At 39.9% G+C, this 20,646-nt stretch overlaps 2 protein-coding genes across 2 annotated transcripts; one reads left to right on the forward strand and one right to left on the reverse strand.

Moving 5' to 3' along the window:
- Positions 1-786: 786 nt before the first annotated feature.
- Positions 787-5,449, reverse strand: ramp2 (receptor (G protein-coupled) activity modifying protein 2). The gene is made up of 5 exons (XM_072369101.1): positions 5,327-5,449; positions 4,646-4,708; positions 2,680-2,709; positions 2,347-2,521; positions 787-2,239 (listed from the first exon to the last, which is right to left on the reverse strand). The coding sequence occupies exons 1-5, from the start codon at positions 5,409-5,411 to the stop codon at positions 1,990-1,992; spliced, it is 603 nt and encodes a 200-aa protein (XP_072225202.1). The 5' UTR covers positions 5,412-5,449; the 3' UTR covers positions 787-1,989.
- A 3,304-nt stretch (positions 5,450-8,753) lies between these two features.
- On the forward strand, positions 8,754-20,279 carry ezh1 (enhancer of zeste 1 polycomb repressive complex 2 subunit). Its single transcript, XM_072369430.1, has 20 exons — positions 8,754-9,203; positions 10,161-10,341; positions 10,490-10,615; positions 11,126-11,248; positions 11,634-11,751; positions 11,953-12,174; positions 12,755-12,857; positions 13,084-13,247; positions 13,427-13,518; positions 13,627-13,789; positions 14,932-15,116; positions 16,513-16,604; positions 16,790-16,818; positions 16,917-17,042; positions 18,136-18,314; positions 18,410-18,505; positions 18,615-18,696; positions 18,791-18,871; positions 18,954-19,038; positions 19,178-20,279. The coding sequence occupies exons 2-20, from the start codon at positions 10,165-10,167 to the stop codon at positions 19,236-19,238; spliced, it is 2,304 nt and encodes a 767-aa protein (XP_072225531.1). The 5' UTR covers positions 8,754-9,203; positions 10,161-10,164; the 3' UTR covers positions 19,239-20,279.
- The last annotated feature ends 367 nt before the right edge of the window (positions 20,280-20,646 follow it).

The following is a 20,646-nucleotide window of genomic DNA, read 5'->3' on the forward strand; positions in this document are numbered from 1 at the left end:
TTTTTTTTCCCTTTTGCTTTTTTCCCCCACGGTTAACATTGCTTTTAGATGTGACAATAATGCCACTAGCTTACTAAAGCAGTTTATCCCTATACCACATAGCGCCACCAGGGGGCAAAGTTTCCTGGCAAGATTTTAAAACTCGTGCTGTAAAGTGACTTTGGGTGGGCTATTTAACATAGACATATTATTTTGTGAAGAACTGACATGATTTAACTGATCGAGTTCAAATGACATTAATGGCATCAGAAGTGGCATCTGGTTTGCTGTAACAATGAGGAGTAACAGAAAAACTGGATGTGATCAGAAGTGGGTGGGGATGAGGATGACCCAGGTTCCAGAGAGGATAAAGGTCACCAAACACATTTTCCCACCCAGCCCAAACACACACACAAACGCACACTCCCAAACACAAAAAAGAGGCCCTCGATTCAGTGTTATGTTTGCCATATGAGGGTGTGATGCATGACTGCTGTCACTGCTGCCTTTACTACATCAGCACAGCAACTACACCACAATGTACTGCTCACTGAAGCTACAGTGAAGCACAATCTGAGGGGAATAAAAAAAACAAAAAGCCAGGCCATCTCCGATACTCTCAAGGGAAAGTAGTGTTTAATTAAAAAGTGATGGGCAAAGGGTACTTTCACCAGAATGATGCAGCAGCCCTGTTTTATATATATCTTTAGAGCATGAGCTGGACTTAATTTGACTGTTTCATGTTCTTTGCAGTTTCTGCTATCATTTTAATGGCTGCACAAATGCACAAGAAACAAACAGCAGTCGAAAATCTACCTGTAGATTTAATGGTCTAAAACATAAAAAATATATATGTATAGAAAATGTGATAGCAGACAGGACATATTCTCTCCAACTGTACAGTAAGCCGACTATAGTCTTACAATATCAGTGTTATAACAACGTATATAAATACACATTTTGTTCCAAACCTAAAAGCTTTTACAACAGCTTTATCGTCATTTAAAATCGAACAATATACAATCACGCTCATGATGCAAGTGTAAGATACCTTTTTATCTTTTTGTCATTACTCAGTGTTTATCACTATCAGATACAGACAGTTTAACATTTCCTTTGTCTGGATGAAAATATACTTGGCTCTTCAATATGACTATGAGGATCATTCTATTAAGGAGGGAGAGGTGAAGACATGATGAAAAAACATAATACCAGGAGGTCTACATCTCTGGTTGCACCCATTCATTGTATCCCATCTGTAACCTCTGACCCCAAACTTCCCATACGCTATGACTCACATAACCAGATCCATGCATTCAACTCTACTCATTTTCCTGTTCTCCCCACACACATAGACATCAGACATTGACATCTTTATCCAATTCAGACTAAAGACATTCAAACACATCATCTTCCTATAAACATTTTCAAATTTGTAACTCAGATTAAAATTTGAGCAGTTGTAAATAAAAAGTTACATATGAAAAGTTAAGCAGTTCTAATAAAAAATACCTTGTCATTTAAAAGACGTCTCACTTATTTTACATTCGCAAGCTCTACAGCTTTTGTCACACAAATAACCCTGATCGCATGTCTTCCAGTTTAGATGAAGCTCTGTTTTCTGAAAAATGTGTGCAAACTGGTTGTCTAACCAGCCTAAACTAAGGCTAAGCCTAAACTAATGTCTGGCTCTCTGGTCAGGTGATTAAAAGCAAAGCTATGTCACTGCCTGTTCCTCACAGCATTGATACAGTAAATGAGATACAGTACTGTGTAGGGTACACTGATGTTCGATGAACATGAGGAAGTCTGTCAATAAACTGTGTGATGGCACAGAGCACTAACTAATTTTGTACTGTCAGAGCGTTTTTTTCTGTGGTTGATAAATTGAGGAAGTCATCAGAGATTCAGTCCTTTGCAAGGTGATTGGCGAGATGAAGACACAGAGGCACTCTAGGCATGAACAAGCAGTCCTCAGGTTAGGAATGAAAGGATATCACAGGTCATCACTCAGGAGCTTCCATCCCCATTTTTGGTCTTGAGCACAACAAGGCTAACCATGACCGGTATCAGGCAGATGGGAATGAAGACCAGGGCAAAGACTATGGGTGGTGGGGGGTCACTAAACTCCTCTGTGGGGCATTCCTTGAAAAACCTGGAATGAATGTCTACAAAAAATTGTTCCACCAGCGGGTTGGGCCATGGGATCAGGAGACAGTCAGATATCTCCTCAGTGCAAATGCTTAGGTTGCTATACAAACTGCAGAAAGGGAGAATATTGAAACATAGTCAGATAACAGCAAATATTTAGCAATATCTTCAATGCAAAGAAGAATGCAAACCAAAATGTAATCGCACACCACTTGCCTGTTCACATTACCCCAGATGCACCAATCAGTGTTGTTTAGTGTAGTCATTGCATTCTCAAAATGGGACTGGCATAAATGTAAAAAAAGTGTGGAGAGGCAGTCCATTGATGGTCCACCATATTTTGTACCACAGAAATGGCAAAATGCCCAACACCTCTCAGAAGATTCACAAGCTGCAAAAAGAGTTAGAAAAGTAAGTCGAGGAGAAAACACCAGGGAAAAACATACAGGAAAATTAAAGCATGGCTATAAAAATAATCAATTCTAGATGAGTCAGTCTTTACAAAATGACAAATGAGGTTGTACTACAGAAAATAGCAGTGTCACCTACCAATTGACTGGGTTGTGCCTCCGGATGCATCTAAAAAGGGGAGAAAAATGCGACTTTAAAATGAAAAACATCAAATACAAACTTCCGATCCTCCATACAAGCTCTTTCTGATTCAGTTCAAATTTGAATCCTGTGAGAATTTTTATCCACTGTAGCTCAATAATTCTCTTTACATCTGTTGTATTGAGGCAGGCATTTGCAGCTGCAGAAGGACGACCACACACTCACCAGAGAGAAAGGAGAGGAATACCCCAATGAAACCAAGTGCTCCCTTCATGTCAGAAAAAAAGAATAAAGGTGCGTTTTTCCCAGATAATGATCATGTATAAAAAACCCAAACTTCATAGACTGTGTACAGCGAGGCATAACAGGAAACCCGACAGGATGGAGAAGACGGAGTGTAATCTTCGGTTACCAGATGTCCAAACAATGTTACCCGCAGTTACCAGATGTTCTTCGAAGATCTGTCTGATGGCCCTGTGTCTTGGCAGCAGCTCTTCCTCTGTCCAACATACGTTTCTTCAAGATTTTCTTCCTTTTTTAAAGGGGTGGAGGCAACAAAGATTGTCCTCTCCATTCTCCCAAATAAAAGGAGCACACCCAAGCTGGGGCTGGACTCACATCTGAAAACCCTTTACTCTTTAACTCTTGTTCTGCTTTTTAGTCTCAGTTTCTCACAGTCATAGGCCTGGCCAGCTCACAGCATGTGATTTATTTGCCTTTTGGGCTGCCTCTGCCAAATAGGAAACATAAGTAAACATTTAGGGCTTAGCGTTTTTGGGTGGATGTAATCATGACTCTGCAGGGTGTTCTGTGCAGACAGCCACAATTTCATATTTAGGTTAATTTGACCAAATCTGGAACAAGTTGCAAGTTAGAACTGACCAGCTGTTTAAAAAGCAAGATTGCTTTACACATGCTTGTAAAGAAAATATATTTCCATCACAGGTGTGGGAAATCTTTCCCTTTTTTTATGTCATGAGGAGCTCAGTTCACTAGTGTGATGCATCTGTCTGGTAGTTTCTTACTGTCATCACTCACAAATGCAAAGCTGAATGTGGCAATTGAGTGAATAAAAAAATAAAATAAATCTATTGTTCAGGTTTTCTCTCCGCAAGCTTGTAGACTTCTGTGTCATAGAATCTATGTGTTGGGCCTCACACAACATCTGTTTGCCGAGCAGCATTTTGATTTAGTAATGACATCAGGAAATGTGTCTTTTCAGCAGAGGAGGAGCTCAGAGTTGGGGGGGAGTTGGCAGGGAAAGGAGGGAGACAGTCAGAGGGGAAAAAAGGCAGGCACAGGATGAGGAACAGTGAAAGGGGCGCTGCTTCAAAGTTCCAGTTGTTTCACAACTTGGAGTTCATGCGTTGATCACAAGCATTGCATGGGGTAAAATGACGAACAAATTCAGGAAGTTGAGCCAGGTGGGGGCTGCTCATAATGAGGTTTCAGTTAACCTTTAACCCCAAACCATTATGGGCCTCATGTCTACTGCTGTAGACCCCTCTCTGGTAGAGACCCCCTCAGAAGTTTATCTTGGATTCTCATGATAATACACACAAGGAGATGTCTTGGCAGAGAGCAGAAACTCTGTGCTCTGCTTTCTGGGTTTGTCTGTTCCAGGCCAAGCAAATCACTTTAAGGAAGGGATCCAAAACAATCCCTGAGTGGACACATTTATATAATCACTATCTGGATCTCTGAAATTAATAAAATCTGAATAGTATTTTATCGATTTCTGCTAAATAATTTTAGTAAGAGTCAATCAAAACCTGATCATTTGTGGCTGTGATTTACAACAGCAGGGCTACATGGCTTATAGCTATCAGTCTACAGTGAAGTTAAAATTTGAAACTTACTAGTAGTCATTTTATCCATTGAAAAATAAACTATACAGAAAGAGAAGTCAGGTTAATACAGCTGCAGAAATATCGTAGAGCTATTGTCTTTAAAATAGATATACCTGTTACAGTAACCGGTTGCACAGTTACATCTTCATTAACCAGACAGACCACTGTTGTGCATCCTACAATGAAAAAGATTAAATTAGTGAAGGGCCAAATATTGTAGTTTCGTGACAGTGAAAGCATACCAGTCAATGACATGAATTGATACTCAACAAAACTTTCATGAACAGTGTTGCTTATATAATTATTAGAATTCGAGGAAAGTGGAGAAGGGTAAAGGAAATAGCAAGGGCTAAGTTGTGGGGAGACAACACATCAGTGCATCCTCCCTTTGTCTCCCGCTGCTTGATTGGAAGTCTTGATATATTCAGCTCAAAGACATTTAAATATATCTACAATAACTTCCCTTTGCACAAAAATGAAATATCTTATTCAATTAACAGTAATAAATGTTAACCCTTGCATGAAATGTTGATAAAAACTGATAATGTTTATCCCAACATTTTCATAAAGATCTTAATGACTATATGTTGTTGCCCAGGCTGCGCACACTAACTTGAAAACCTTTAAACCAAACTGTTTGAGTGTAAAACTTAATCCCGAAATGTATCTTCTTTCTGAAAGCTACTCTATTACTCAGTGTTTCCAAAATTTCTCTTGAGAGGTGAGCCACAGAGAGAGGAAAAGACATTGCTTCGGAGGAGTAAAGAAATGGACAAGATAAATAATCTACTTACCCCAGATAAGAAGAATCACAAAACACCCAGAGAGCCCAAAAGAGAATCTGGTGAATGTCATTTTTCCTAACAATGCTCTGTTCATCTTCACTGGTGAGTAGGGATTACATATCTCAACCTTTTTTGCAGGAAGGCTCTGTAAAACAACAGGAAGCCCTCATTTCCTAGTATGGGCGGATTCACCAAATGGGGCAAAGAGTCTGTGATAATGTTAGAACTGTTGAGGCCTGCAAGTGCACCAACATCACTTTTTATTTCTATATTTTTCTTTCTCTTATCCCAACCGCTGGTACAAGACTAGTGAAGTTGTAGAGAGCCCTATACTCTTTTCATTCTCTCTAAAAATGTATCTGTTTTACAAAACAGATTGAAAAATTGTGAAATCTGCAAAGCGTCTTTGCCTGCTTTCTAAAAAATAGAATATAGCTGCCTTTTGTGTTACATGAAACTGTCATCATGAAAACCTGAGTAAAATTCAAAAAGAAAGCTTACATTGCCCTACAACTTTTGTGTTAGGGTTGGGGCTCAAAAGCACATTGTTAGGCTTAAATGTTGTACAGGACAACAGGCAATGTAAGACACTGACATTGATCCAGTACTTTTATTGTCACACTACTATATTTTTTACTACTATACTGTCTTTTTTAGAGACTGGGCTGCACTAGGAGAAGAAGAATTTAACAGAAGTTTTAAGGAACATATGCAGAGCTGGTAAAACCAGTTTAAAGTTTTGTCCAATCGTGAGATTTGATTAATCAGACATACCAGACCTGTAAACGGAATTTAACATCTGAAATCTGCGGAGCTCCTCTAAAATTTTCACTGGCAACACATTTTATTCGACTTTGGGTCGCTGTGTTTGTTGCAGTGGAGCAAGATTTACGCACTGGTGATGTCTAAGGAATCTACTTTTTCAAAGTGCTGTGGTATATCGACAGTGCTAACGACAGCACCTCCTTCTTCCCACTATCTATGGTTTGACGTCACATAGAGCTCCTGTGACAGAGGTGCTGGGAACACCCAGCATAAAACTGAAGCATTCCTACACGTCATTATAGGATGAGTGCTTTTTCTCAGCTGCTGGGCTTGGAAGAAAGCCAGGTAGTGCAGGCCAAAATTGTTTCCACATTTCATTTCACTTAACATTGTGAGCTTCGCTTCATGCAACAGATAGAATTTTTAAAATGCAACAAAGAGAAGCTTAAATATGCAATTTGCCATTTAAGTACAGTCACAAATATAAATGGATGTGTCTATGAGGAGCAGTATGAAACATGTTTCAAATGTTGTTCGAGATAAGAAAATTGAATTCAAGTTTACGTGACTCCTCTGCCTTCCATAAGCCTAAAAGCTGCTGTCAGTTAATATTTTAGATTTGGGAGGAATTTATTCTGTCAGCTTTTGAAAATCTTTTCATCTCCAAGCCCTTGTCACATTTTATATATCCTGTAGCATATCTGAAGATACGTGTCTGACTGGCAGGTAGAAGAACATGCACATATGCTCATAAGTTTACACATACAGAATTAAAAACTTCCTACTGATAACACCCTCACTCCCCAAAACTAATCTAACTATTTGTGTTTGCTTTCGTTTGACTGTTCAGTATCAGCATGACACTTCTGCTAAAATGCCAAACAGGCTTTATCATTTGAGATAGATACTATTGCTCTCTGAATGCATAATTTCTCATGCACTCGTGCATGACATAAACAGCAGAGAGGAACAACAGCAACAAAGTGATCTGAAAGAACACCTTGAGTCAGTCATGTTGAAATGCCATGATATCAGGTCCTCTTATAGGAATTAAATGTGTGTGTACTGGCTCACGTTGTGTCATTCTTTTTCAAAAAAGTAGCAGAACAGTGCCATCTTGTGTACCATTGTGAACCATTTTTAAGTTGCTATTTTACTAATTACAGAAGAAGGAAGAAACCACACAATGCACTAAACCGCAGGACATTTTAACAGAATGCCAGCGAAAGAAAAACACATTAAGGTTTTTTTTTTAATCAAAGGCAGGTATTAGCTTTTATTGAAACAGCATTGTATGAGTGCATCTCTGCACAAACTACATCAGTGCAACAAGAATATAACTTTCTGAACTGTAATTGCTTGATTTTGTGTTAAAAGACCTAATAGATTACACAAACTACATAATTAAGAAGCCATCTTAGCAGTTTGTTGTAATATGGGTTCATCCGCAACTTCACACAATAGATTCTTTTGAAGAAGTAATTGATGTAAAATACCTTACTAAGTTTAAATCCCAGAAGTTTAAATCTACAGAAGTTTATGGACGATCAGTACCAATATCGATTTTATCAAGAGATTTAATGAAAAACTGTGTAACAACATTTGCTTTTAAGTGAAATTTAACAGACTTCACAAGATTACTCTTGTAACATATTTGGAGTAGATTTTCAGGATTTTGCAAGGTCTCATTAGCATATCAGAAATTTTCAAATGAACTTTTTTCAGAAAACTGGTGTGTTAGCATGAATAACACAGAGATCAAACCAGGTTAACTAAGCAAATCTTCTACTGCTAATGTTAAAAATATGTTTGACTAAAATGATTTGCCTGCCCTTTGTTAACCAGCTGTGCACGGCTTCCCCAACCCTGGAAAGATTTTCCATTTAAGATCCTCTGTTTTGTTTACAGTTCAGTATAAACTTAAGGTGCATGTCACTGGAGCCCCAGGAACTCAAACTGTGTTGTCATCTCAATTTTGGAGCTAAAAAAACCCAACAAAGTATAGAGCATGATCAAAAATAAGCATTTACACATGCAAGGCTTTAGAAACAAATAATGTACATGTGAGGCACATTTTAAGAATATAACAATGATACTACTGATAAATACTTAAGGATGACTTGATACATTGCTTTTACATATTGATTCAGTATGGAGTGTTATGTTAATCTAAATGACGTAATATGTATTATTTGTTATTATATTTCTCAGCAGATCCTAATCAATCTGATCTCAAGCTGTATTAAGTGTCATGCACATTTAGCCCTCTGTTTTTCTCTTTTAAGCAATAACCGACTTTAAAATATGTTGAGCTCTCCCTGCAGGAGGAAAGCTGAACAGCAGCTAAACCTGTTTCCGTCAGGCAGAGGTCCAACGGAATGTTAAAAAACTGTATACTGTTAACCTGACCATTTTCAATTCTATAAATCATTAAACGGTTATTGGATAAGCTGGCATTGTAAATGTACATTTTACACTTTACTGTTGTCTTTAAAAAAAAATCTTTAATTTGTTATACCTATCATACATGGATTTATTGTGTTTATATTTGATAGTTCTTGGGTTGCTCCTGTTGGGTCGAACTTTAGTGTTTGTCTCTCTCACTCTCTTTTTCTTTATACTTCCCTTTTTTCTTTATACCGACCATTTTCGTCCTTGCAACGATATGACAAACCATTTAGTGTTTTGCTCACGCACCCTGATGAGTATACCACTACGAGCAGTTGCATCAGTTCCTGTGTGTGCTAGTAATGGCTGTGCTGTAGCTGCTCCATGCTGCTTTTTATTCCCTGGACGCAGAATAGTCATAAATCTTAGCTCCTCTGCTTGGAAAGGCTGTGATCATAATAAAGACGTCACCCTCCAGCTCGGGTTGGTTCAACCAAACCAAGTGCGCAGCTATTTGTAAGCTACAACAACAACAACCTCCAGCACCATGTCCATGGATAACGCAGGGATTTCTCTGAGATCCCTTCAACGTGTTGAGACGATATCTGCGTCAGATCTACAGCAAAGAGAGCCTTAAATTTCTCTGGATCTCTGTACTATAAAGACACAGAGGGACTTGAACGCGTTGCAAGCTGTTGTCGCAACAAATAGGACGCAAGACGTGGATTTGAAGGTATTTAATAACTGCGACACTGGATGTAGGGATCGAAACGTGTACGCGCGTCTGCTTGAAAAACGTGCAGTCATTGTGGAGCTTGGTGCGCACGTCTTTAAAGTGTTCCACATTTAAATGGGTACAGTGTAGCTCTGGTAGCTGCACCCTCAGGACGTAGCGCACTTGGTATATGTGTCTGAAATGTGTGATCGTCGTATTATCCATAAAATGCACTATTACAGTTTTTTTAGCTCAGTTTTGCCTTTGTGGTTATTTTTGATTGTGTTTCAGCGCAAACGTTAAAGTTCATGTTCAGTGAGGTGATTATGAAACACAGAAAAACTGTACTACGCACTTTTCTGCTCTGTCGAGGCACGCCCACCCCTGAGCAATGTGGATGTCCCGTGCTGTTAGATTAATAGACGTAATTTTTGATTGAAGCACGCATAATGATAGTTAGTCTACGGATAAGTCAGCTGTCCCCTCCACCCCATAAATGATAAGAGGACACAATCTCGAGCACATTAAGGCACCTTCGTAGAAGGCTTTTTTTTTCAGATGTCAATTTTGATGTCAAACAGAGGGGGGCACTCTTTCAAATCGGCCTGCAGTGAGGATAGATAGGGAAGTGTTATGTTTTGTGAAAAGGTAGCTTAGTTTCTATTAGTTACTGCTATTTTATCATTACACCTATACAACCTGACAGTTCTGAGTACACATTAGAATCTACTCTAAATGTAATACTTGAATATAAAATTCAGCTGTACTTATTTGGTTGTTATATTCATGATAAGGTGCTATTCAAATAAATGTTCCATATTTATATTAATCTGTGATGTGTTAACCTGTCTCTCACCCAATGACAGCTGGTATAAGCTACAGCCCCCCACGATCTTGAGTTGGATTAGGTGGGTATAGAAAATTGATGAATGGATGAATACTTATATTAAAGACAAATTCTTTGCCTTTTTCAAGAGTCATGGAGGACGAAGCTGCTGCAGCCCCAGCCCCTGGCACCGGTGTTGCACCATCTCCAAGACTTCAGCCCCTCTCCTTTGTCCCATCCCGCAGCCTGCTAGAGTGGAGAAGAAGGGTCAGGTCGGAGTATATGCGCCTTCGCCAATTAAAACGCCTTAAAAAAGCAGATGAGGTCAAGGTGGGTCAAGTCAGTTCCAACCTGCACTCTGTATTCGTGTTGTGAAGGGATTGCTAAGAATTGCAGTGGATGTGCACTCGCTGTGTATGTTTATGTAAATCAAACTTTTGCGTCTTGTGTCACATGCTCATTTTCTGTTTGTTTCTAGACCCTGTTCATGTCCAACAGGCAAAAAATTGAGCAACAGGCTAATCTTCTGAATACAGAGTGGTCCAAGCTCAGAATTCAGTCTATCCCTCTGTCAACTTCAAGTGGTGCTCTGGCCAGCAAGAAGGTGCGTGTGCTCTGTTTAAACAGGAGGGACAAAAATGACAACACAGTTAACCACCATACTGCTTGCACTGCCCAGCTAAGTCTTCCTATTCTTGCTCAGACTGCTCTGTCGTAGCTAGTAATTCAATTAATTTTTTTATAGTGTGAATATAGAGAAAACCGTTATGTCCCTCAAGGTTAGTCCTTTCCACCAGCGGTAGTTTTTGGCTCTGATTCCTACCTGAATCTCAGGTGTGACTAAAATATCTCAGGGCTGCGAGTGTGTCAGAAATGGATCATATGGCAGTCTAACAGAGAAGCATTGTAGGGGGTCATACTACAAACAAGTCTCAGGCTAAGACGGCATCTTTTTCTTCCCACATGCAGTTGGGCTTCACTGTATTGTGTTTGTGTTCTCTGTTTGGGGTCAGACAGCATCTGTATTAGATTGTATAGCTGGAAATCTGCCCAGTTATGCTGAGGATAGTTTTAGGGTCGAGTCAACCCCAGTTTACCTCGGTTTCTCTTTCAGATGTGCACTGTGGAGTTTGGTTTCCCAGGATTCAAAGCTCAAACCATTGCTATGAAACCACTGTCAACTGTGGCAGGGATCCCTTTCATGTACTCTTGGTCACCTCTACAGCACAACTTCATGGTATGAAATAAATTACATTGGGGATGATGTAATGACAATGTTATTACTTCTGCAGTTAACACTTTGTATAGTTTGTATCTAATTCATCTAATCTAATCTAAGTCCCATTTATAAAGTATTTATTTGCTAAATGGAAACTGGACACACAGTCCTTCGTCAGCTGATGCAAGTTTGTAAGTTTAAAATTGCAGCGCTCATTAGAAAGACCACTTGGTTTCCCTTTTTCCTTTTTCTGTACCCATTAAATGTACGTGTTAAATGTTTATTAGCAGGACCAAGCAAATGTTTTAGAAGTTATTTGGTGCTCACTGGTCTGTGCACGTGACTCTACATCCTTGGAAGCAGGTAGTCTCATACCTGTCTTTACAGAGTTTTTGTGTTCTAGGTGGAGGATGAGACGTTCCTCCACAACATCCCCTATATGGGTGACGAGGTGCTGGAACAGGATGAGGCCTTCCTGGAGGAGCTCATTGACAACTATGATGGCGTCCATGGTGACAGAGGTAGGTGTTGTACGTTTTTCTCAGTGCTAATCCTATATTTTTACACCTATCGATCGGAACATTACACAAAATTTTCTTCTAAAGAACATTATGCGTATTGTTTGTGTGAAATTAGGAATATTTTTATCATTTTTTGGAGTCTGATATTTAAGAAATAAGTGTTGACAGTTTTCAGAGTCTGACATGCTGATTGTGTCCCAGAGGGGGGATTCATCAGCGACGAGATCTTTAAAGAGCTCGTGGAAGCCTTGAGCCAGTACTCTGACCATGAAGAGGAAGAAGAGGAGGAGGCCGCAGCAACAGTAGTGGAGGTTACAGGGAAGAAAGATGATGAGAGAATGATGAGGAGGAGCTCAATGGAGGGTTCAGAGGAGACCAAAGCTGGGGTCTTCATCAGGAGGAAAAGGAGAAGCACAACTGAGGGTGAGTCTTCAGTTCTGTGTTTGCATGTTTAGTGAGCTTCAGCGTGAACAAGGCCCGTACTGTTCCTTTCATTATGCTGTACAGCTGACACAAAGTCACCCTGCCACAGCAGCTCCTGGCATTGTTGCTTTGAAGCTGCCCTTGTTTTACTACAAAGTTGCTGTGTTTGAGGGAACCTGTTTGTTTATGACACTGATAGGGCCTGCCTCTAATTATAGATCTGAATAGACTCTCGCACTGGGCTTTATGGGAAATTAGGCTTTATACACACTTTTCCAACCCTTAGTTTTAGTGAAATGATTCCACACTGTCAGCAAGTTAACTGTTCTCAAGCATAGACGAAGGGTCCATGAATCAAAGTTACAAAAAAAAAGAAAACCTGAAAACTGCACTGTGCACACTGCATCATTTTCAGAGAACTGTTTTCAAAACATTTTATTGCTATGAGATTTGGAAAATGTTGCAAAACGTTTAAAAGAACATATTGCATAACCTTTATTTGTGGTTCTTTATCAAAACCTGATGTTTGCATGAATGTGGGTTATTTGTATAATAATCTTTGTTTCTATGTCTCCAAAAGTGAGAGATTTGTCCTGCACCAAGAGGATCCCCAACGATAAAATATTTACAGCCATTGCTTCAATGTTTCCCTACAAGGGCACCACAGAGGAGCTAAAGGAAAAGTAAGAGAAGTGTTGTCAATTCCGGGATCTGTGTGCACAATGCTGATTAGTCTGTTGCTTAGTGTTCACCATGGAGACATAAGCTGTCAGGGGGTAAAGTAATAATGGTTGCTCCCTTTCAGGCTCTCTGACTCAAAGGAGAAGTTTCATCAGCATCTGAAAGAGCTTAGAAACTTAAGAAATGACACTAAAGGAGAGACTACATTTTTCCCCACATCTTTCACAGGTACAAGGACCTCTTGGAGCCCACTAATGTAGTGAAGCTTCCCCCCCTCTGCACCCCAAACCTGGATGGACCTTTTGCAAAGTCTGTGCAGAGGGAGCAGTCGTTACACTCCTTCCACACACTCTTCTGCAGACGTTGCTTCAAATACGACTGTTTCCTCCACCGTAATGGCTTTTTTTGTTATTGTTTGTGAAATTCAGATAAAGGCATTGTCATCATTGTATTACTTTAGAGTCCTTTTGCTGTACATTTAATGTTATTATCATTTTTCCACACAATTGTTAACTCCTAGCTACCTAATATATAAGAGATAGTCAAAATACGTGTGTCTCTTTTGATTAAGCTTTTCGTGCTACTCCTAACGTTTACAAGAGGAAAAGTAAGGAGATTCGCATGGTGACTGAACCATGTGGTGTGGACTGCTTCCTGTTACAGGTATGTACACAATTACACAACAGAATTGTGCATTCTTTACTCAGTACTTCTGCCTGTTTTGTTACTTATTATCTTTGTCGTTTTCCCTTTGCTGGTCATTTTATGAAGAAAGGGGCTAAAGAGTTTGTGGATCAGAACATGTTACGGTCAAATAGATCTCGGAGGCGACGGAAGCAGCAGCGTCCTACCAGTTCCAGTTGCCCTGGACCATCTAGGTCTACAGATGAGGGCAAAGAAGGTGACAGTGACCACGAAACCACCTCCTCCTCAGGTAGGACTCTGATCAAATGGGAAATAGGTTTGTTCTGCCTTTGAAATCACAAAACCTTCATAATCATAGCTACTCCTAAATAACTGTAATAAAGTGGTTATTTCTGGTAATACAATTAAAGCTGTCTGCTCTGTGGGTTCATACAGAACAGACACTTTGTTTTCATGTATTTGCTAAGACTCTGAGTCAGTGAACAGATGCATCACTTACCATAACCTCCCCCAAATTCCCCTGTTCTTGAAGGCAGTCTGGCCTGACTGACTGCACCTCTTCTGAAAAGGGAAACTTGGCTAGACATGATAGCTTTTAAGTTATGTCCTGCCTTCTCCTCACTCTCTCCACTTACATCTTTTCCCAATATCAGCCTTTTCTTGCCAAACAAAATAAACCAACCATTATTTCTGCATGATTCAGCCTCTACACAAACACTTTCTTCCCTTTCTCTTCCTGCTTCTTTCTCCGGTTTTAATTTCCATTGACATCTTTATGTGGAGAGCAGCTGGAGAGAAATAAGAGTAATCTCTTCTGGCTTTTTATCTCCCTCTTTTTTACTGTGGACTTCTCGGGTTGCCATCAGTGCTTCACTGAATGTGTCTGTTAGTCTTAGGAACTGCTGGTGCAGAGCCAGTGACTCAGCAGGCTTTCTCACATGTGTTAAAATAATGTGGAAAAAACAGATTGTTGAACAGATTAATAAAGAGCATAAAGAGCTGGAGCTCTTCATGTGGCCTCAGCAATGCTGCATTCCCCCTGTTGCCAGGCAACATTCGTCTCGCTGCTGAGAACAGTGGATACATCAGTTGTGAATATAGCTATAATACTAAGTCAAAATCCATGGCCCCTTCTATGTGTACATAGACACATAAAAATGTCTTCCAGACAAAGCAGTGTGTACAATTTTGTGAAAGGAAATGCAACCTGTCAAAAACTTTCCCAACATTAGGCATTTAAAAGTGTTAACTTGTGCAGTTATATGTCCATAGACACAAAAATGATAAAAAAAAACTGTTGTTGTTTGGGTATGTGTGTGTGTGTGCGTGCGTGTGTGTGCGTGCGTGTGTGTGTGTGTGTGTGTGTGTGTGTGTGTGTGTGTGTGTGTGTGTGTGTGTGTGTGTGTGTGTGTGTGTGTGTGTGTGAAATAGAGGGAAATTCACGCTGCCAGACTCCCACCAAGCTGCGTCCAGGGGACGATGACGGGGAGCAGCCGGCATGCTGTGTGGTTCAATGGAGTGGGGCAGAGGAGTCACTGTTCAGGGTGCTACACGGCACATACTTTAACAACTTCTGCTCCATTGCACGCCTCATTGGTACAAAGAACTGCAAGCAGGTGATATTTTCACACACTTTAATTATGATTGACAACCATAAATTGTTATTCAGATTGAAATATTCTTGATGCATTTCCAGGTTTCCACACATGTGATTCTACCATTATTATGTGATAGTTCACACTTTTTTTTGTAAAATGAAGTTTAGCTAGATTGTTGATGGTTTGGTTCAGGGTTTAAGACGTGTTAGGTGTGTGTTTCTTATGAAGTGGGCTGGAGGCACTAAGCCTCTAGCAGAGATAAGTGACAGACAACAGAGAAGTCGGTACGCTCACACCTGCAGATTTTTAGCTTTTTCAAACCTGTCCTCAGAACCTTGATGACATTTGCACTGATTCAAATCACATCACTTGAAGTAAGTTCTTAAAGCCCTGCTTATGCAATGACACTCCCAGTAAAAAAACTAAAAAAAACCTTAGTATGAAGTTTCCCATGACATTGACGGATACAGGCAAAAAAACTAAAGAAATACATTTGATACACAAATAAAACCATAGAAAGATAATGGCGATAGTTATATTACCTCTGTTTTCTGTAATATGCTCTAACATCTGTTGTTTATTTGCTATCAGCTATGACATAAAGCTTTTGTCATGTAATTCCATTAACTCCAACCAAAATCCTCTGAAATGATGCACAGTTGTTTTGAAACAAAGTACAAAATATATTTATGTTCCTGATTTCTATTACATCTGCGTCAGCATGGGTGTAATAACGCACGCATCCTGAGTCTGTGGTTTTATGGTGTGGATAATTGGGTTGACTAGAGAGAGAATGGCATGTAGCACCCTAAACAGCAACGCTTACCAGATGTGACGTTTCTCATATTTTCTCATGACACAAGTGCTTAGACATTCCTAATGTCATTTTAGCTTTGCTGTTGTGCAAAAAAAGGGTGAAAAAGAACATACCTGAGATTTCAAAAGTGTTCACTTCAGTGTTCCACTCTAAAAGAAATATGTGTCATAGATCTATGAGATGCAGCTTTATTTCTTTACAGCCAACCCCAATTACCCCTCTTATCCTACAGGCAGACAAGGCCAAAGACTGCAATGGACAGTCATAGCTCTGCCGGTAGCCCTGCCTTCTGCTGAAAATGTTGAAATCACTGCAACATTATGTATGCCTGTGTCCTAGGGAAGAGGCCAAATCTGAGTTTCAGCTGCCAGCAGTGGCTGAGTGTTTGTGTGTGTCCGTTGATACACTTGTGTGTCTGGCCTCTGCCCTGCAGTTTTGAAACCAGAGGATGTTGTGGGGGCAGGATGTTCTGTGGCATGAGCACATATTCTTTTCAGCTTGCACAGAATTGCACAACATAACTGCAACAAAAACAGCTTTAGAAATGTGAATATGTGCAATGGATTTTCAGGATGCTGTTATTGTCATTTCTCACAGGTGTATGAGTTTGCAGCAAAAGAGGTTCTTATTCATCGGGTTCCTTTGGAGGATGGAGACATCTCGCCCCAAAAGAAAAAAAGGAAACACAGGCAAGAGACTGCTTGTGATTTTCCCTTTGATTTCTTTTGTTTACTGGCTTACTACTGATTTGATCTACCTGTAGTATTAGAGTTTTTGTCACATAGGAAACAGTAAATTACCTGCATGCTCATTCAAAATAGAGCTTCTGACAATATACAATAAACCTGTTGACTGTATGTGTTTGATGTTGCAGATTATGGGCAAAAATTCAGCTAAAGAAAGGTACAAAAAATATATTGTGAATACTACTACACTTTGTCCATTGACATGCAACACAGCTTACTGTGCAGGTCTGATTGCTTTCTCCTCTGTTGCTCCAGATAACTCATCCAATCAGGTGTACAACTATCAGCCATGTGACCACCCTGACCACCCATGTGACAGCTCCTGCCCCTGTGTAATGACCCAAAATTTTTGTGAGAAGTTCTGCCAGTGTGAGCTTGAGTGTGAGTATCCCCTTTATTTTTCAACTGTCACCAGTTTCTTGTAATACGTATGCTACTCTTTTAGTGCACAAACAAAATATGCATGCTGTAAGTCCTCTAGGCTCTTCTAGGTCATAGTCACATTTTCCATTGAACCGTCTGAACAGTTTTTTTTTGCCAGGCCACAACGGAGCAGAGCTGCAGAATGTAAAATTATTCTGCAGTATTCTGGCAGTGCTCAGATGACAAATTGTCCTCTGGCGATGATAGGTGGATGTCTGTTTAACACAGAGCTGTGTTTACAATGAGGCATTTGCCTCTGCAGAGCTGACTCAGAACTGTGCTTTCAGAAATGGCCACATGGGGGAGGAATGCTTTGTGCATGTGCCCTCTGGAGAGCTCACTATACAGAACAAACATAACTGTGTAGTAAACATTTCGCTATGGTTTGGAAGGAAGGGTTTTAACTCATTTGTTCACTTGCTGTGGTTGAGTCATCTTCTCCCCTCCTCCTCATTACCCTGCCTTTTCCCGTAGCAGAAGAGAGATGGAGCCAAACAGGAAGCCCAGTTCCACATGTGCATGCTCTAAAGACTTGGAGCGAAATCAAAGGGACATGACAGGCTCTGTGCTTGATGTACAGCATCATCAGTATGAGTCAAACTACTAAGGCTTAAGAGAGCATGATACAAACACAGAAAATCCACAAATGTTTGAAATGGGAGGTGAAAATGCACTACGGAGGGGAGAAACACTGTCTGAATCTCTTGTTATTTACGATTTCTTGAAGCAGAACCCGCTAGAAGGAAACATATTGGTTATTATTGCCCAAGCTTTCAGTTCATCTGCCCAGTGGGTGTTATGTTACACTCGACAAAATTGTATTTCATCATATCTGCCAGCAGAGGTCTCTGACTAATGAACCTCTCAGCATTACTCATCCACTTAGCTCTGCATTGCAACTGCATTTTGAAATGGAAGCATTCATTATCAATACATTTTGCCCTGCTATGTAGATTAATTTATTATATTTGTGTCTTACTGGATACAATTTGCTTGTAAACCCTGTAAGCAATTTCCCTGTCAGAGCAATTTGTGTCTAAATGTTTTCCAGGCCAGAACCGCTTCCCAGGCTGCAGGTGTAAGACTCAGTGTAACACTAAACAGTGTCCCTGCTACCTGGCTGTAAGAGAGTGTGACCCAGACCTTTGCATGACCTGTGGTGCTGCAGACCACTGGGACAGCAAGGTTGTATCCTGCAAGAATTGCAGCATCCAGAGAGGCCTAAAAAAGGTACATGTTTAGAGGTTTAATGTTTTTTAATCTGACATTCTGTCATTCGGAATAGTGAAAGTTAGTGGTGATCTTCTGCATGTGACTTCTTTTAGCACCTGCTGTTGGCTCCATCAGATGTTGCTGGGTGGGGTACATTCATCAAAGAGCCTGTCCAGAAGAATGAGTTTATCTCTGAGTACTGCGGAGAGGCAAGTCCACGAAGTTTAGTCATATTAAACTTTTAAATGTGTAATTCACAAGCTTTCAGAAAGATTAAAGTGTCATATTCACTGTATTATTTTTCCTCTCCATGAGAAGCTGATCTCTCAGGATGAGGCTGACCGACGTGGAAGGATCTATGATAAATACATGTCTAGCTTCCTTTTCAACTTGAACAATGGCAAGTTTTCCCCACTCTTGTCTTGGTATTATGAGCCAGACATGCAACTACAGTATATCAAGAAATCTCTAATGTACTCTGTGTCTGTCAGTAGACTTTGTAGTGGATGCCACGCGAAAGGGGAACAAAATCCGCTTTGCAAATCATTCAGTTAATCCAAACTGCTATGCTAAAGGTCAGTCAGCTTGATTTTTATATTGAATTGAGAACATTCAATAGACTTCAGTTGGCTGATGTTGTCTTTCCTCCCACGCTAGTGGTTATGGTGAATGGAGACCACCGCATTGGAATCTTTGCCAAACGAGCTATCCTGCAAGGAGAAGAGCTCTTCTTTGACTACAGGTAGAGTCACAGGCCTTTTAATGAGTTTATATCAGCTTAAAAGTAAAATGAAAAAGGAAGGCCATTGCACATTGTGACTTAAGCACTGGCTTCTACAGATAATCTATACTAACTTCTGTGCTCATGTTTCCTCCCACAGATACAGCCAGGCTGATGCCCTCAAATATGTTGGAATAGAGAGGGAGGTAGAATTGTCTTAGCTTCATCAGCTGTCTACCTCTCTATCCTGTCCTTTACTCCTCAGCCTCCCACTAATGCTTTTGTCCCTGTCTGCAGCCTCACAATAAGCTGACAAGTTTCTCTTAGCAGTCACTGTCTCTGCCCCCTCTGCTGCTCTTCCTAAAATAGAATGCCTGTCCCTGTTGTTTGCAGGTGCTCCTGCTCTGTAAACGCCCCACCTCCTCTCTCAATGACAGCGGTTAGTTCTCAACATCTTCTGCCCAAACCCACTCCTACAGTACCTACAAGACTGTATATGCCAAGCTTATTAAACTAAACTATTTAAAGTGGAAATGTTAATAATCCGTATTGCTTACTGCGCTAAAGAGGAACACATTTTTTTTTTAAATTCCATTGTGTCAACAGAAGAGGCCACCCTACCGACTGTACAGCGTGATACTCTCAGTAGTTTTGTTTCTGTACTTATGGCTTTTGTTTGATGTCTCAGTACATTATGCAAACTTTTACAGTAACCCTAATGATGATCAGTGAAATGCATGTGCTGTCTTTTGACAAACCATCCATTAAACATATTAACCACTGCATTAGCTTCAGTCAGATGCTGTTCCTGTGCAGTCACTCAGTATCGTAGATGATGATGTTGCACTCTACAGACTGCTTCACAGAAAAACATACTCAGATTTGACAGCTTGGTATGTTTCTCTGTGAACCATTTCAGCAGTTGGCATCACAACCACATCTTTGAGGTAAAAAATAAGTTATTGTGCTTTATATATCATTGTTCTGCAAAGACAGGCAACCGGACGAGAAACCGACTGACTGAATGTAACTTGTAGATGACGGTGAAGAGAGCTCACCCCTCTTTACATTTTACATTTTTTATTCTACTATTGGTACGCAGAGTAATGTACATACATGAAACATTTACCATCATGTTTACATGATCGCACCTTGTCAGACAGTTGATTAATAAATGAAATTGTCACCAAGTAAATGTCTTCCATCAAAAAAAAAAAAAGAATCAAATGATTCCTCAGAGAAAAGTGCTAAAATAATTTGCATGTTGCATAACCTATAGAGCTTAGTTTAAAGGATATGACAACAGGAAAAGCAACATTGTCAGTGTTTTACCAAATATGTAACTCCCCTACATGTGAATGTAAGATGTCATTTATCATGTTTTCTTTATTTTTTTTATGCCCACATTTATTATTCACTCTGTTGTTCATTTATAAAACATTTAAAGCCCACTTACAAATAAGATCTTTCTCATTAGAGCTGAACAAAATCGAGTTTAATGTTGTGTACAGTGTATGCCTCTAAAAATAAAGGTTTAACTTTATACATTATAAATGTTGTCCTCCTCCTTATACATGTCAACTGTCACTGATCATAATAGTAGAAACATTGACCTTAAAATGACACATT

This window comes from Leuresthes tenuis, unplaced genomic scaffold (genome assembly GCF_036924035.1).
Source record: "Leuresthes tenuis unplaced genomic scaffold, fLeuTen1.0.hap1 SCAF_17, whole genome shotgun sequence".
Lineage (NCBI taxonomy): Eukaryota > Metazoa > Chordata > Actinopteri > Atheriniformes > Atherinopsidae > Leuresthes > Leuresthes tenuis.

Excerpts from the sequence above, each read along its gene's own strand:
- ramp2 (XM_072369101.1), bottom strand. The coding sequence starts at position 5,411 with ATGAACAGAGCATTGTTAGGAAAAATGACATTCACCAGATTCTCTTTT. Across the intron at positions 2,710-4,645 it reads GCAACCGGTTACTGTAACAG|ATGCATCCGGAGGCACAACC; the intron begins GTATATCTATTT and ends TCCCCTTTTTAG. Across the intron at positions 2,240-2,346 it reads ATCTGGGGTAATGTGAACAG|TTTGTATAGCAACCTAAGCA; the intron begins GCAAGTGGTGTG and ends CCCTTTCTGCAG.
- ezh1 (XM_072369430.1), top strand. The coding sequence starts at position 10,165 with ATGGAGGACGAAGCTGCTGCAGCCCCAGCCCCTGGCACCGGTGTTGCA. Across the intron at positions 18,506-18,614 it reads TCTCTGAGTACTGCGGAGAG|CTGATCTCTCAGGATGAGGC; the intron begins GCAAGTCCACGA and ends CTCCATGAGAAG. Across the intron at positions 18,872-18,953 it reads TCCAAACTGCTATGCTAAAG|TGGTTATGGTGAATGGAGAC; the intron begins GTCAGTCAGCTT and ends CTCCCACGCTAG.